The sequence below is a fragment of the Rosa rugosa genome, chromosome 3 (assembly GCF_958449725.1).
Source record: "Rosa rugosa chromosome 3, drRosRugo1.1, whole genome shotgun sequence".
Classification (NCBI taxonomy): domain Eukaryota; kingdom Viridiplantae; phylum Streptophyta; class Magnoliopsida; order Rosales; family Rosaceae; genus Rosa; species Rosa rugosa.
This window is the reverse complement of record NC_084822.1, coordinates 41133195-41148661: the sequence shown is the minus strand read 5'-3', so window position 1 is coordinate 41148661 and position 15467 is coordinate 41133195. Positions and strand designations below refer to the sequence as shown.

Genomic DNA, 15467 nt, shown 5'->3' with positions numbered 1-15467 from the left:
TCGGTGCCGGTGCCTATGTGACCTCTTCTTCTCCCCTGGAAGCAGGGCCTCGTCGCTCCCAGTGGACCGAGAAGAAATGGACACGGCGAGCGGTACCTTCTCCCTTCCGGGATCAGCTATGGTGATAATGTCAGCGGCAGAAGGCTGCTCGACTTGAGTCGCGGGAGCATTGGGATCAGGTTCCCCATATCCCGCGTCAGTGATCTCCAGAAGGGTCTCTTCAATGGACCGACCCGTAGCCTTCGACCCTAGGTCGACCTCAATATGCAGGGCGTCTTCTCCCTGGCTCATCAGCATATCCATCAACTGGTTATCGTCCATTCTGTCCTCCTCTTTGCCTTTCCGGGGTTTCCTCTTCGGCGCTTTCACTGCAATCAGTTCCAAAGTTAGTAAAAAAAAAAAAAAAAAAGCCAAAAGAAAAAGTTTCTTTCTTTTAAAGCCTCACCAGGGAGCCATCCTAGCCCTAGCCTATAAAGTATAGAATGCCGGATAAATCTATAAGAGCTCCTCTCTTTCTCATTCCAAACAGAGTATACCCGGGCTATCCTCTTCCTTTCCACCTCAGATAAAGTGTAGGCCTGGTCCCCGATTGCTTGGAAAGTACCGGTCAGATGCCACTTCTTATTTTTAATCTGCCACCGCCCACCAGCTAGAAACACTTTATTCCTCCACCTTTTGCTCATCGACGAGGGCATGTCGGTAACTAATGGTTCGTAATCCCTAGCGGCAAATGTCACCGTACCCGCACAGGACAGCTTCCTTGAGTACAGGATCCTGTGTACCGCGCGGAATTCATTTACGGAAGGCCACCCTTGTTGGCACAAGTCCCACATGGCCATCATACTATATATTTGGCGAATAGCATTCGGGGTCAACTGCCCCGGTGACAGGTTCAGCATCCGCAATAGATACTGTAGGCACCTGGGCAGCGGTAGCGATAACCCTTGGTGGAACTGGTTCTCGTGCAGCGCCACCCACCCCGGGGCAGGATTCGCGGCCATCTCTCCATCCTTGAGAGGCCTAAGCTCTACTGCGTCCGGTATTCCCCACTTCAGTCGCATGGCGATGATCTCCTTCATCGTCATACTTCTCCAGGGTTCGTCGCATACGGTCCCGTCTGTAAGTGTATACCTAGGCTTCGGTATGCCCTCGGGGATTGCCACCGTGACTACGGGGGCCTCCGCAGATCCATCCTCGCTCTCACCCTCGTCGGACTCCTCACTGCTCTCCGAGAACACCCCCGTCGAGGACCCGGTATTCTCTGCTAACTGACCTACTGAAGCTAGGTACCAATAGATATCCACTTCAGCTTGCCTGGCAGACGACTGGTATGACGATCCCGTATCCCCACCCTTGGTTTCTGATTCCATCCTAACTACGATACCGGAAACCTCAAAACTCGCTATATCTGGAATCAGAAGCACAAGGGTTAGCCTAACCAGATCTAAGACCACGTTGAAGCGCGGAATCACTCCCCACTTCAAGCAAAACCCAGAAATTCAAGCAAAACCCAGAAATTCAAAGCAAAACCCAGAAATTCAAAGCAAAACCCAGAAATTCAAGCAAAACCCAGAAATTCAAAGCAAAACCCAGAAATTCAAAGCAAAACCCAGAAACACAAGCAAAATCGAAGAAACCCAAAACCCATGCCAAACTGAAACACAAAAAAAAAAAACCAAAAAAAAAAAAACCAAACCACATTCTCTTACCTCTTTTCCGGCAGTCGCTAATCTAGCCAAGGCTTTCGTCTTCACTCCTCACAGTGACAGCAACAGAAGCACAAGAGGAGAGAGGGCAAAACGCAAGTTCTCAGTTTTCAGAATTTCGGAAAAAGTGAGAAGGGAAACAGTCTGTTTCCCTCTTAAATTCAATCTCCAAAGCATCAGGGCCGTTGAAGCCGAAAAGCCCTCAACCACAGGATCACTACACGTGTCCGACGTCTCGAAAACCGTCAGTTGAGGGGACGGGCATTTATTGCACAACTCAGTCTGCCCCACGTGGCTGACATGCACCGCCTACCCCATCGGGTACCAAGGGGTTCCAACTCTCTCTACCCCATCGGGTATCAGAGCCAAGTCCTCTTCCTACCCCATCGGGTATCAGAGCCAGTTCCTCTCTCTACCCCATCGGGTACCGGAGGCTCACATTTTCCTACCCCATCGGGTATCAGAGCCAAGTCCTCTCTACCCCATCGGGTATCGGAGCCAGTTCCTCTCTCTACCCCATCGGGTACCGGAGGCTCACATCCTCTACCCCATCGGGTATCAGAGCCAAGTCCTCTCTCTACCTCATTAGGTACCGGAGGCACACATCTTCCTACCCCATCGGGTATCAGAGCCAGTTCCTCTCTCTACCCCATCGGGTACCGGAGGCTCACATTTTCCTACCCCATCGGGTATCAGAGCCAAGCCCTCTCTACCCCATCGGGCATCGGAGCCAGTTCCTCTCTCTACCCCATCGGGTACCGGAGGCTCACATCCTCTACCCCATCGGGTATCAGAGCCAAGTCCTCTCCCTACCCCATCGGGTATCAGAGCCAAGTCCTCTCTCTACCTCATTAGGTACCGGAGGCATACATCTTCCTACCCCATCGGGTATCAGAGCCAGTTCCTCTCTCTACCCCATCGGGTACCGGAGGCTCACATTTTCCTACCCCATCGGGTATCAGAGCCAAGCCCTCTCTACCCTATCGGGTATCGGAGCCAGTTCCTCTCTCTACCCCATCGGGTACCGGAGGCTCACATCCTCTACCCCATCGGGTATCAGAGCCAAGTCCTCTCCCTACCCCATCGGGTATCAGAGCCAAGTCCTCTATCTACCTCATTAGGTACCGGAGGCACACATCTTCCTACCCCATCGGGTATCAGAGCCAGTTCCTCTCTCTACCCCATCGGGTACCGGAGGCACACATCTTCCTACCCCATCGGGTATCAGAGCCAAGTCCTCTCTCTACCCCATCGGGTACCGGAGGCACACATCCTCTACCCCATCGGGTACCGGAGACTCAACCCTCATCCTATCACAGTGCGCAGATTAACTACCTACAGCGTAACCCGCTCAAGATGCCCCTTGAACGGGAACTTGGGGGACTCCCTATAGGCACACTAGTGCCAAACTTTGAAGACAAAATAATAATAAGTCCCCACCCAAGAAACATCTTGAACGGGAACTTGGGGGACTTGTACACACTAGGGAAGTCTCAACTAAGTTTGGCACTATCGGCTGGGCCCCATCGGTACCCCCAGGTACTATGCCATGGGCCGGGTTCACAACCCACCATGGTGGGACTCATATGGGATACCAGCCCGGGCACCCAGGGCCCGGGACAGGCCAGCACAGCCCAACGATTTGCACAGCAGGGGGGCTGATATGACATCAGAGGAGCAACCTGTGTCCCACATCGAAGATTGGGGAGACTCCTTTCCCATGCTCGAGTATAAAGGCATTAGCACAACCACCTTTTACGGGTAATAACTCCTTTGTCCACTATTTACTTACTATACATCTATATTAGCTTCTCACTCAGGCATCGGAGAGGTGTAAACCGTCCGGTACGGTTTACCCCTCTAAGCGTGTGTTCTTGGTACAGGATTTAGGAGGTGCATCGGTACCCCAGACGGTATAGCATTCTGTGTGAGGTACCCGGAGAAAGCCACCAGAAACAACGACCAATCTTGTTAATTGAGTCAGCCTTATCGTATATGTGGTTGTTCTTCATGTTTAGGCCTTATGGGTTTTGTACTTTATCCCACCCTACTGAGTCCCATCACCGAACATGGATCAGATTGGTGTTGTGCAAGGAAAGATGAGGATGGATGAAGTACTACGAGTAAAGTTACTCAAAAATATCTTGATACCAAACAACCAAACAATCCCATAACGTTAATGGGAATTGAAGAAGCAACTAAAAAGGAGGGATCTGGGCTTGGGTGGTTGAAGAAGAAGAAGAAGGTAAGAGGAGGCAGCAGCAGCCGAAAAAGAAGAAAAAGAAAGAAAGAAAAGAAAAAAAAATTACTTTTGAGGGTAAATTAGTCTTTTTACCCTCACATAGTGCTTCATGTGCGTTACACGTGATCAAGTTAACGGCTCCGTGACAGAAATTGACCGGAGGTATGATGTTTATAAGAAAAAATAAGTTCAGGTCTCACATTGATAACTTTGTAAGTTCAGGTATCATTCTGAAAGTCTCCTAAGTGTCCAGGCATTGTTGGTGAATTTTTCCCTAATAATAACTACGCACGTTAAGATATTAAATATTAAAGATAAAAATTCATTTGCTATAATGGGATGAATGATTTGTGACACCATTAACCACTTACATATAGAGAATGAATTCGGCAACGAGAATAATATTTTGAATGATTTTTTGGATTAGTATTTATAAGTATTAGTTTGTTTTGAAAAAATTATTGTCGGATTATGTTAATGGGACAATAGTTCAAAGTACTACTTTGCAAAATAAATTAAAGCAATATCTCCTCACAATAGATAATTTTTTTTTTATAATAAAAATTACTTTTTCTAAGCTTCCAATCACATTAACAGATTAGGGTTAAAACTAGAGTAATGGCCACAACAAAAATGTGATTAGAACGAGAATATATAGAAACTACATTTTCTTGGCTTGCTATCACATTAAGAAGTAAATGTGCTAGAGTAATGCATAACAGTCACAACACATAACGTGAAGAAAGTTTACTTCGCATGGCTGTGACATTCATTCAAAAGCACATCAAATATATCTGTTACGATCCCCAGGATCGTAACCATGAAATGACATATATACTTGCAAAGTTAAAGAAGGAAAAACTAAGAGAAAACAAAGTAATTAGAAAAGCAAATTAGGGTTAGGGTTTAATTAGAAAAATCAAAATTTAATTGAACTAAGAGAAAACACAGTAATTAGAAAAGCAGATTAGGGTTAGGGTTTAATTAGAAAAATCAAACTACATTGATCGATGAATCTATTCTACATGAATATTGATGAACTAGACAATTCATCAAGGATTAGGGTTTGAGGATGGGGTTAGGGTTTCATCTCACATCCAATATGTTTGAAGTTGGTGTGAGGTGAAACTACTTTGATTTATTTTACATGAATATTGATGAACGTGACACGTACCAGACAATATGTAGGTCATCATATCTTAAAGCCGGGCAGGCCTAGCCCGCCCATTTTACAGGGCTAATCCTCATGGTACCTATATTTGCACTCTTTTGTTTTGCCCTTAAAAAAAAAAAAAAAAAAAAAAAAGAAGGACCTTTGGATGATCATTCTCAAATCTCAATTGGGCAGTTGTAATTGGTTAGATACATCTATTACCCAATTCCTTGTATGGATTACCCATTATCCGGCCCAAAGCTGCAGGGCAGGCCATGTGGGGGTGGTAGTGATTTGTAGGTTGTTCATGGACCATGATCCACAATTACAAGGTACCATAATCTAACAAGTGACAATCTCACTCTCCAATATCCACCAATTCATTGAAAAGCTAGAATGTTTTCAGAGTGAATGGCTGTCCTTATTACACACCACTCTATCCTCAAACCACAACTCCTCTCCTTAACCAGCCACCTCTAAGTCTTTCTCTCTGCTTGCAGTTGTGCAATGGCAACCTTGCAGTCTTCACTTGCATTCTCCTCTCCAGCCTCCCACTGTCTCCAGCAATCACGCTCTCATTCTGGTAATTCAAGCTTCTTGCTTTCACTGCATGTGCTGTAATTTTGATCACTTTCAAGAACCCAGTACTTGACTTGCTTTAGGTACACCAAGCTTTCTCCTTATTATGTTTCTGGGCCACTAAAGGTGAAGGAACAAAATGGGGTAGAAATTTGTTGATGGGTTTGTTTAAGTTTGTGTCAAATTTAGAACTTTCTAAGTTGATGAGATTGGAGTTGACAGTTGATCAGAAAGAATAAGCGTTCTTTGTGTTTGTGAACTGATGCTGGTGAAAAAACACTAAAAGCAGTCTTATTTAATTACCAAAACACAGAAGCAATGTTTGAACTAGGTCCTTACCTACTGTAACTAGAGAGATCCTTGTTGATAAGAGAGAGCATAACTCTAATACTGACTTAGATAATATGTGCTCTTTTTGTTGGATAGGGTTGTTATCTTGGGCGGTTCGTAGAAGTGCAGAGTCCACATTCAATGGCCAGTCTTTGCGCATTTCTCGGCCCCAATGGGCGCCACTAAGGCGGTCTAGTCAAGCATCTAGATCCATCACAATGATGGCAAAACCAAAAATTCAGTTTATCCAAGGAACTGATGAGCAGACAATACCAGATGTGAGGCTAACCAAATCAAAAGATGGTACCAATGGCGTGGCTATATTCAGGTTTGAGCAGCCTTCTGTTTTCGACTCATCTGGCGAATTTGGTGATATCACTGGCTTTTACATGATTGATGAAGAAGGGGTCATTTCATCTGTTGATGTTAACGCAAAATTTGTCAACGGAAAGCCTGCAGGAATTGAAGCAAAGTATATAATGCGGACACCAAGAGAATGGGACAGATTCATGAGATTCATGGAGCGCTATGCTAATGACAATGGCTTGAGTTTCATTAAAAAATGAGGCAATGTATATCAGAATCTGTTATCTTGCTCTTCCATGGCATCTTAGCAGTGCTGGCCTTTTTCGAAGTCAAATGAACCTCGAGAATCATAGTCCATCAATGTAGCTTGATGTAAGTACACCATGTTCCTTCTGATTCAACCAATTTTTCTGTTATTAAGATGTATGCCAGTCTTCTGCATTCGAGTTAAAGAGGTGAGATAGTTTATGTTTCAAAGCCTTCTTTCTTTTGATTACTCTACTGTAATTTGAGGAAATGATACAATGATGGCGACAGGTTAAATGAGTCATTCAATGTATTTGATCATTTAGTTTCAGGATTCAGTCTTGTTGAAGGTAATGATTACTTTGTGAGCTTGTTTCTGCTAGGAGTTCAAATTGCAGGTATATACATCAAGTTCTGCTCAACCAAGAATGTAGATGATAGAAAACAGGGATATGTTATTGAATATTGAGTTTAAATGAGCGTAATATAAACCTATATCACCACTAAAACATTATAAGCGGCAAAAGTAATTAATCTAATTACTCAAAACATCATCGAAGACTAGTAGTTAATACAATGAAAGCTTATAATTTTATCAGATGATAAACAGCATAGTTTTTGTCTGGAGTTTTCTCTCCCCCCAAAGACAGGATAAGATATTCACCCTTGAATCTTCATAAATGTGAATCCAGTGAATCACTAACAATGGACTTTTGAGTAGAGCATGAGCACTACCTTTACTTCCAAGTCACAGAGATGGGACTTTTGACCTTGTGAAAGCTACTATTGTTAGAATTCACCCATGCTAAATGTCCTTGTGCAAAACTCATCTCATCTTTTCTGATTCTCTTCCTCGATATAAACCATACCCTATAACTCAAACTCTGGTTGATGCCTGTGAAAACTAACCTCTGAGGCTTAACTTTCACTCTAACTTCCTTAGGTGCCATTACTTCCAGCAAGTAAGTGGAATGCGGATTCCCTACGTTTGTTACTCGTCGTCTGATCATTTTACTTCTCATGCCGTGTTTGAAAGTTACTGAAATGGAGGGGTAATTGAGACTGAAACCCCTATTCATCTTCAAAATTTCAAGGCAGCTAACATTCCTGTGAGTGATTGTTAAGATATCCGATTTCTTGTATCCGAGAGTGCACAAATGAGTGACATACTCCTCCGGCCTGATGTCGTAGATCAACCCCGGATCAACAGCTCTCACAGGGTTTACATGTCCAGCACCAATTGCAAAAACTCCGGCTGGTTTGCCTCCGTCCATTATCGGATTCCCTGAATGATCAGTTACATCAGCAGTTGTCATAATAGCAGATTTGATAGCTGCGGGGCTCCATTTCGGATGAGCTGTGCGTACAAGTGCAGCAATTCCACTGGCATGAGGACATGCCATTGAAGTCCCTGACATGACAGTGAAATTCACTCTCCTAGAATCTTCTGGAAGGCCGGTGGGACCCATGTTTTGAGGCCAAGCAGCAATGATGTTGACTCCCGGAGCAATCACATCAGGTTTGAGGATTGAAGGGTTCGAAAAACTGGGTCCTCTAGCTGAGAACTGAGCTACTGCTGGTGCTCTGGACTTCCCTATAACTGTGCCTTCAAACACAATTCTAGCCATTGGTCTCCTAGTAGAGTTTATGTAAGCCTTCAAGTGAATGGACTCTTTGTAGCCAATCAGAGTCGCAGGCAAGACATGGACATCAACAGAGTCCTCCTCCAGGTTTACCTCTGTATTGGCCAAAATCATTCCAGCTCCACCAGCTTCTTTTACCACTTCACCTTTCTCCGCCCTACCATTGACACCACGGTCACAGACCACTATCTTGCCGCGTACTTTTGCTCTTGGGAGAGACCCCCTGAAGCAAAATTCACTTCCTGTATTTTCATCACTCACATAAACAACTTCAACCTCTTTTCCAGTACTTCTCATCAAACGGTTTCCTGGGTACATGGATTCTCCATAGAGGACTTTTCCATCACCCATTTGAACTATGGCCGGGAATCTCCGGTCTAATGTGCTCGCGCCGACGGTGGCAATCCAAGGAGCTTCATTGGCAACTGAGCTTTCAATTGGACCATTGTTTCCTGCTGCACATACAACTGAAATTCCATGCTCCATTGCTCGAAAACTTCCAATGGCAATGGTGTCGTCAAAAAGTGGAATGGGGAAGCCACCTAGAGAGAGGGAGAGAACGTCTACTCCATCTATAATTGCAACATCCATTGCAGCAAGGATATCAGAGCTATAACAACCATTGAGCCAGCAGACTTTGTACACCGCTACATGTGCTCCGGGAGCCATCCCTCGAGCCACACCAGCTGCATTGCCCAAAACACTTGCCATTCCGACTGAAGCACCCCCAGCTGTTGATGATGTGTGAGTACCATGCCCTTGGGTGTCACGGGGAGATGCGTAATCTTGAACACCGTCAGGCGAGTTTGGCATGGAAGCCACACGATGGCCTCTGGTGAAGAACCTGGCACCAATGAGTTTTCTGTTGCAATTTGAGGAATTGAAGTCTACCCCTTGTTGGCAAATCCCCCTCCATTTCTTGGGAACCCGCGGCATTCCATAATCATTGAAGCTTGGACTCTCGGGCCAAACTCCAGTATCAAGCACCCCAATGATGGTTCCTCGACCGAATGAGGACTTGTGCCAAGCGCCTTCTTTGGAAGCAGGGTCGAGCCCCAAGAACTTGTAAGAGTAAGTGGTGTGAATTTGGTGAATTCGGTCAGGCCTAATTGCAACCACATCAGGCAGCATTTTCAAGTACTCGAGCTCTGACTCTGACAGCTGAGCCGCAAAGCCTTCCATGGCGGAATGGTAAGAGTAAAGAAGGCGAGAAGAAGGATCTTCGTCAACAGAGGACATGGTTTGTTCGAGAAAAGAGAGATGCCAATCGGCTTTGGATGTGAAAGAAGAGCTAGTTACACCTTGTGGGTGGAGCTGAACTATGTAAGTTTGGAGAGTGTTTGCCCGAAGAGAAAGCAAGCAAAGAAAGAGTGTTGAAACAAAGAAATGTGATTTGGTATACTCCATTGCTGCTGCTGCATGTGGATGATTTGGAGAAAGAATTGTGGGGTATTTGAAGGAGAAGGAAAGAACTCAAAACGGGGTTTGGGATTGGGAGGCATTGTTTCTGTGAAGCCTGATTTGAAATACAGAACTCGTGAAATTTAAGAGCTCTGCATCACGAGGATCTTTTGAGAAGCTGGCTCAGGTATATATGGTTTAAGCTGGGAGGAGCTGAAGTATGTTGAAGACTGTGAAGAGCTTTGAGCTATGAAGCTTCACGAGATGTTTTGGTGAAGCTTTAATTCGTTTATATCCAAGCAGCCGATATGTTCAGAATTCTGTGAATCTCTGTTTCTCAACTTGATGGCTTGGGAGTTTTCAGTTGGTATTCTTTTTCTTCCTTTTTATCCTTGTACTAGACTAGAAAACTATGTTGGTCATTTAATGCATGCCTCTTGTGGGAGCTCTGCATTTATGTACACGCTCTATAGCTAGATTTGGTTTCGTCCGCCGCATGGAGCTTGTGGAAACTAGTCTCGGTTATGAAAAATCTCGGTTTCGGGCACTGGTGCTCACACAATTGTTATTCACTAATTTTTTTAAGCATTGGAACTAGTCTTATGAATTCTTCTTTTTGAGTCGAAAAATAGAGAAAATGCTTCGGGTTGAAAGACGAAGCAAGTTTTTGTTCCGAAGGCCAAGGAAAAGTGGATAATTTTGGTTGTGGAATGTAGACTCCACTCCTAGTGCTAAGATGGATGATGGGGAGGAGACTTGGGGGAGGGTCCTTTTGCAAGCAAGTCCTCTCATCCTTTTGGATATGCCTGACTCATTTTGATTCCCTTCGGCCTGTCTTGAGATGAAGTTCATATTTGTGTGATCTTGACTTTTTGCTTGTTTTGTGTAAAAAGACTAATATATACTAAGATTTTCATTAATACCTTCAAAATATGATTCACCTAGTATTGTTTTTTTATGAGTTTTTCTATTGGAACCTCTAAATTTACTCACTTGACCTCTACGCTTTTTACACCTCTTATCAAATTTTCAAATACTAAATTTACTCACTAAACCTCACTAAACTTCCTCAAATAACCTCACTCATATAATTTGCAAACAAATTATTATCTTTAAAATAAAAAAATTTAGTCATTTCAATGATTTAATCACTCTATAAATCTTAACTAAATATACATTTCTTAATCAAACTTGAGTTTTAAAAATTAATGTCTAATCAATAAGAAAATGCCATGAACTATTCTGTTTTTTTTTTTTTTTTCTATTTTAGCTGTGCAAAAAAAATATGAAAAAAAGAATTTGTTTTTATTCTCAACAAAAAAAAATCACTTGTTTTTTTATGTTTTTTTTTTCTGTATTTTTTGTACCACATGATTAATTATTTAAATATTTTTAGTTTTTTTTTTTTCAAATATAATGGATTGACTTAGATTTAGGTCATAAATCATATGAGGATTTATTTTGTTTTCTCACCAATATGCGTTCAACATATATATCATACATTTTTACAAGGTTCTAAAAATCGCTAGGCGCTAGTCGGGCGGTGGCCAAGGGACTAGCGCCTAGACGGGGCCTAGGCGGTTTTAATTTTTTTAATTTTAATTTATTTTTATAATATACAAAATATAAATAAGAGTTTCTATATATATAAAAGTATGTATATATATGAAGACTTATTATTATAGTATGTATATATATAAAGACTTATGACTAATAAATAAGAATAATGAAAGATAATCAAGTATACTATAAGAATTCTATTCCCAGATTCCAATCTCATTCGAACGCGTGACCTTATGACCACCAACAATCTTAATAATTAATATTAGAGGCCGTACATGATTCCAAACTCTATCTCTTTAAGCTCCAGACCTCTCTCCTTTGTTATCTCCGCCGTCATGGCTATGAACTGCTTACTCAAGAACTCATATGCTCGCCTGTTTTTTTCTATCACAACTCGCTCTCAATTCACACTCTCGATCATTATTCTCACCGTGAATCTCTTCTGTTTTCTATTCAATACAAACCCAATAGGCAAAAGAACTCGACAGATTACATCGGCAAACTCGGAGGCAAGAACCTGACTTGGAATGACTGGTTCCTTTTCAAGTGTCTCGTCTGATTTTCCTTGCCAGGGAGACCGCGGGGGATCACCACTGAGATCTATTTTGTTGATTGCATCCATTGACCAACTTGTTTAGTGCCAGATTCATCTGGTTTATCGCAGGTCCAGATTCGCCGACAGGCCGCCTAGCGCCCAACAGCTCAACCGCCCAGGCGCCTAATGGCCCGCCTAGGCCACCTCGGCGGACGCCCAACCCCAGCCCGCCCAACTCCTCCGATTTAGCACTACTCGAGTCGGAGAGCTGCCGCCCAGCGCCTAGGCGGCCGAGTTTTAGAACACTGCATTTTTATGTCAAATGATCTTAATCATATTTTTAATTCTTATTAAATATATATGAATGCTTTAATGACTATGTAGTGAAATTGGAAAATGAAAATAGATAAGAAAAATAATAAGAAATACAATATAATATTATTGAATTGAAAAGTCTATATAAAATAAATATAATATTATTGAATTGGTATAATTATTGTCTTTAATAGTCATTTTATAGTAGGTTATATATGTCATTTAATAATTCATAATAGAGTGAGGTCAAGTGAATAGATTTGGAGGTCCCAATAGAAACTCCCTTTTTTATTTTCACAATGGTTTAAAACTCAATCAAAAACTAATGACATTATTTAGACATTGAAATATTTATTTTGAGTCGAAATAATAAATATTTATTAGCTTCCGTACGCTGAAAGAGACCTAACACCCGCCCGTTTTGACATTTGGGCCTGGGTCTTGTTGAGTTGGGGCCGAATTTAGATAGAAATCTTCAGCTCACCCCAAATGTATGGCTAGGGACCAATGAGAATGCATGGTTAGGACTTGGGACATGCACTTTCCAAAACATAACAGGAAATGATCCTCCCAATCCCAATTGCATTAGATTTCCAATCTCATAAATGAAAAAGGAAATCTGACACAAACTTTTCCTTGCACTGCACAGTACACACCTTTCTCAATATAAATAGAGGGCACTGCAGGGATAAGGCATTCCCATCAGCAACAACTTTGAAGAACTAGCTCGCTCTCAGCAAACCTTAAAACCCAAATTCTCAGAATAATGTCGACTGAAAAGAAGATGATAGTCCTACAGAGCTCGGACAATGAGACTTTTCATATTGAAGAGGCGGTGGCCCTCCAATCCCAGATGATCAAGCACATGGTGGAGGACGACTGTGCCAACAACACCATTCCTTTACCTAATGTCACCGGAGTTATCCTCGCGAAGGTGCTCGAGTATTGCCAGAAGCACGTGGAGGAGGGCGGCGAGGAGGCTCTCAGGGCATGGGACGCAGATTTTGTCGACTTCGACACGAACACCCTCTTTGACGTCATCATGGCAGCCAACTATTTGAACATCAAGGGCTTGCTGGAGCTGACCGCCCAGAAAACCGCGGACTTGATCAAGGGAAAGACTCCTGAAGAGATTCGCAAGACTTTCAACATCAAGAACGACTTCCCTCCTTGGGAAGAAGAAGAGATTCGGAGTAAGAACTCATGGGCTTTTGAGTGAACCTAAAGGAATTTTTCTTTCCGATCATATATTTGTAGTTTCTTATTTGCCTCTATGGGTTAGAAGAAGTGAAGAAGTGTTTTCTTTCATGTCTCAACAATTAGTGGAATTTTGTTATCAAGTTGCATTAATTTTGATCTGTTTGCTTTTAAAATTAATCAGTGTTTCCCTATATATGTTTCAAGTGTTTAAACGTTAATTAATTAAAACCTATAATTTGTTTGAAAGGTTTGTACGGGCAAGCAATTAACTCTAAACCCTCGTTGGCCAATTCGATCTTCTCCAACTTAAATTTCTGATTGCATGAAAATAATAACCATGACAATCAAATTGACCGCGCGATAATGAAACAATGACAACATCATTTCTACTCTGACATCAAGCTTCTCGATCAAACACATCAATTTATTATTATCATTATTATTATTTGGCAAATAAAACACATCAATTTGATTAGAACAGAGCTAGTTAATATTTTGCAACTAAATGACGTGGAAGTGTGCTAAAAATTGGTTACACTTATGAACCGTCCATATGTGTTCTATAATCTGTAGTACACATGTGATAGTAAGTAAGTAAAAGTGAAAACAATACTCAGAAAATATTGGTAAAACATACTCATTGAACTCTGTCCATCTTTGTAAGCAATAGGATATAGTAGGATCAATCAAATCAGTGGCGGAGCTAGGATTTCTAATTAGGTAGGGGAAACTTCAGAGAAGTGTTCTCTAACGACAATTTGAAGATATATTGAGCACAACCAAAAATGCTATTCAACTTAGCCTATTACAAACATAATATATGTGTTCATACGTTTATTTTGTTTCAACATATCTTCTCCATAAGAATCACACACCAAAATCCAAAATCATATGTGTTTGGCTCCAATTTTGTTGCAGCTGGTCAACAGTCTCTTTTCTTGCGCGGGCGTGCCAGCACCGTTCGGGTGCGGTCGTCGGGGATGTCCCTTGACCTGACTTCTTTTCAAGCGATTGTAGACGAGGAGAGCACCAACCTCGTCGTGGGATTCTTTGTGCCTCGTGGCGAGGACTTTGCTGAAGTTTCTTCTTGTTAACACAATCGATACTCAATATTGCAGATTGAGCAGAGCGAAATCACCGGGAAATGTTGAGATCTTGCTAAAGCGTGACTTTAGCTTGGCTGGGTTGCTAGGGCGTTACCCTTGCTTGGCTGGTTCTGTAACCGTTGTGGTCGCGGCACTACCGTCGGCTCCCGAGGAGACTAGGACCGAAGTATGTTGACAGAGGGTTTGGTGGCACTGAAAGTCGGCTTCTGAGAAGACTAGGACTAGGAGTGTGATCACCGCTAAGAGAAAGAGAATGAGAGGAGTTGCTCTTAGAGAGGTTTGCTCTAGAGAGAACTTAGATCATCTTATAGATGTTGTTGTTGTATGTGAATGTGTGTCTTAGAATGAGAAGAGAATGTGTTTATATAGGGAAGAAAAAGAAGAGTGAAATGATGAGTGGAAGAAAAATAATGAAAGTGGAGTATGAAAGTGATTTGTAAAATATGGAAAAGATAGAGAAATGATGAAATGAAAGCAAGGCATGAAGGTGCAAAAACATGGAAGTGATGATGATCTATTAAAGAGATTGTCTTGAAAAATATATCCAATGAAAAGAAGAAAAGCATCTAGCTTTCTTCATGTGGGTAGGAAACATGAACATGTGAATATTGAGCTGGTTTTAGGTCAGTTTCTGCCCCTTTATTCCTTCAATTATTTCTCCAACAAGCCTTCAGAATGAGCCTTCGACTTCTTCATAAAAAATGTTCCACTATGAGTGTAGATCATCCTGACAAATTTTCAGAGCTTTATTCCATGCGGTTGGGCTGGAAATGCTGCTGGACCTCTTACAGGTCCAGTTTTCCAGTTTTGCTTCTGTAGAAAATTGGACTGATTGTTTGAAGGCCTTCCACTCAAATCTAGCTCTGGCATTCTTCATAAGAAATGATCCTTGGGCTTTCTAGAATTAATCTGGAAAGTTTTAGCTCATTTAGATTTCATTTGGTTAGTTTGCCGCCCCTACTTCCTTGTTTAGCTCGGTTTCTCCTAGCCGAAGTAGGAAAATGTGCTAAAGTTGACTTTTCATGTTTCCATGCTTCCATGCTTTCATAGTAGGCTTTATTTAGCGTCTAAATATATATTTCGAACTTGTCGACAATATATAGCTTGAGCCACTGATATTGGCTCAATTTCTCCAAGACACG

General features: G+C 42.2%; 3 protein-coding genes across 3 annotated transcripts; 2 read left to right on the top strand and 1 right to left on the bottom strand.

The window, feature by feature from the left end:
* The first annotated feature begins 5507 nt into the window (after positions 1-5507).
* On the top strand, positions 5508-6893 carry LOC133740608 (photosystem II reaction center PSB28 protein, chloroplastic). The gene is made up of 2 exons (XM_062168554.1): positions 5508-5684; positions 6107-6893. The coding sequence occupies exons 1-2, from the start codon at positions 5609-5611 to the stop codon at positions 6574-6576; spliced, it is 546 nt and encodes a 181-aa protein (XP_062024538.1). The 5' UTR covers positions 5508-5608; the 3' UTR covers positions 6577-6893.
* Positions 6894-7045: 152 nt separating this feature from the next.
* Positions 7046-10430, bottom strand: LOC133740607 (subtilisin-like protease SBT1.2). Its single transcript, XM_062168553.1, has one exon. The coding sequence runs from the start codon at positions 9610-9612 to the stop codon at positions 7300-7302; it is 2313 nt and encodes a 770-aa protein (XP_062024537.1). The 5' UTR covers positions 9613-10430; the 3' UTR covers positions 7046-7299.
* A 2271-nt stretch (positions 10431-12701) lies between these two features.
* On the top strand, positions 12702-13238 carry LOC133740770 (SKP1-like protein 1). The gene has a single exon (XM_062168721.1). It carries the CDS (start codon positions 12786-12788, stop codon positions 13236-13238), a length of 453 nt encoding a protein of 150 aa, XP_062024705.1. The 5' UTR covers positions 12702-12785.
* Positions 13239-15467: the final 2229 nt, after the last annotated feature.

Bases quoted from the DNA above. Each gene is read 5' to 3' on its own strand.
- LOC133740770 (XM_062168721.1), top strand. From the start codon at position 12,786: ATGTCGACTGAAAAGAAGATGATAGTCCTACAGAGCTCGGACAATGAG.
- LOC133740608 (XM_062168554.1), top strand. From the start codon at position 5,609: ATGGCAACCTTGCAGTCTTCACTTGCATTCTCCTCTCCAGCCTCCCAC. The intron at 5,685-6,106 runs GTAATTCAAGCT...TTTGTTGGATAG, and splicing joins GCAATCACGCTCTCATTCTG to GGTTGTTATCTTGGGCGGTT.
- LOC133740607 (XM_062168553.1), bottom strand. From the start codon at position 9,612: ATGGAGTATACCAAATCACATTTCTTTGTTTCAACACTCTTTCTTTGC.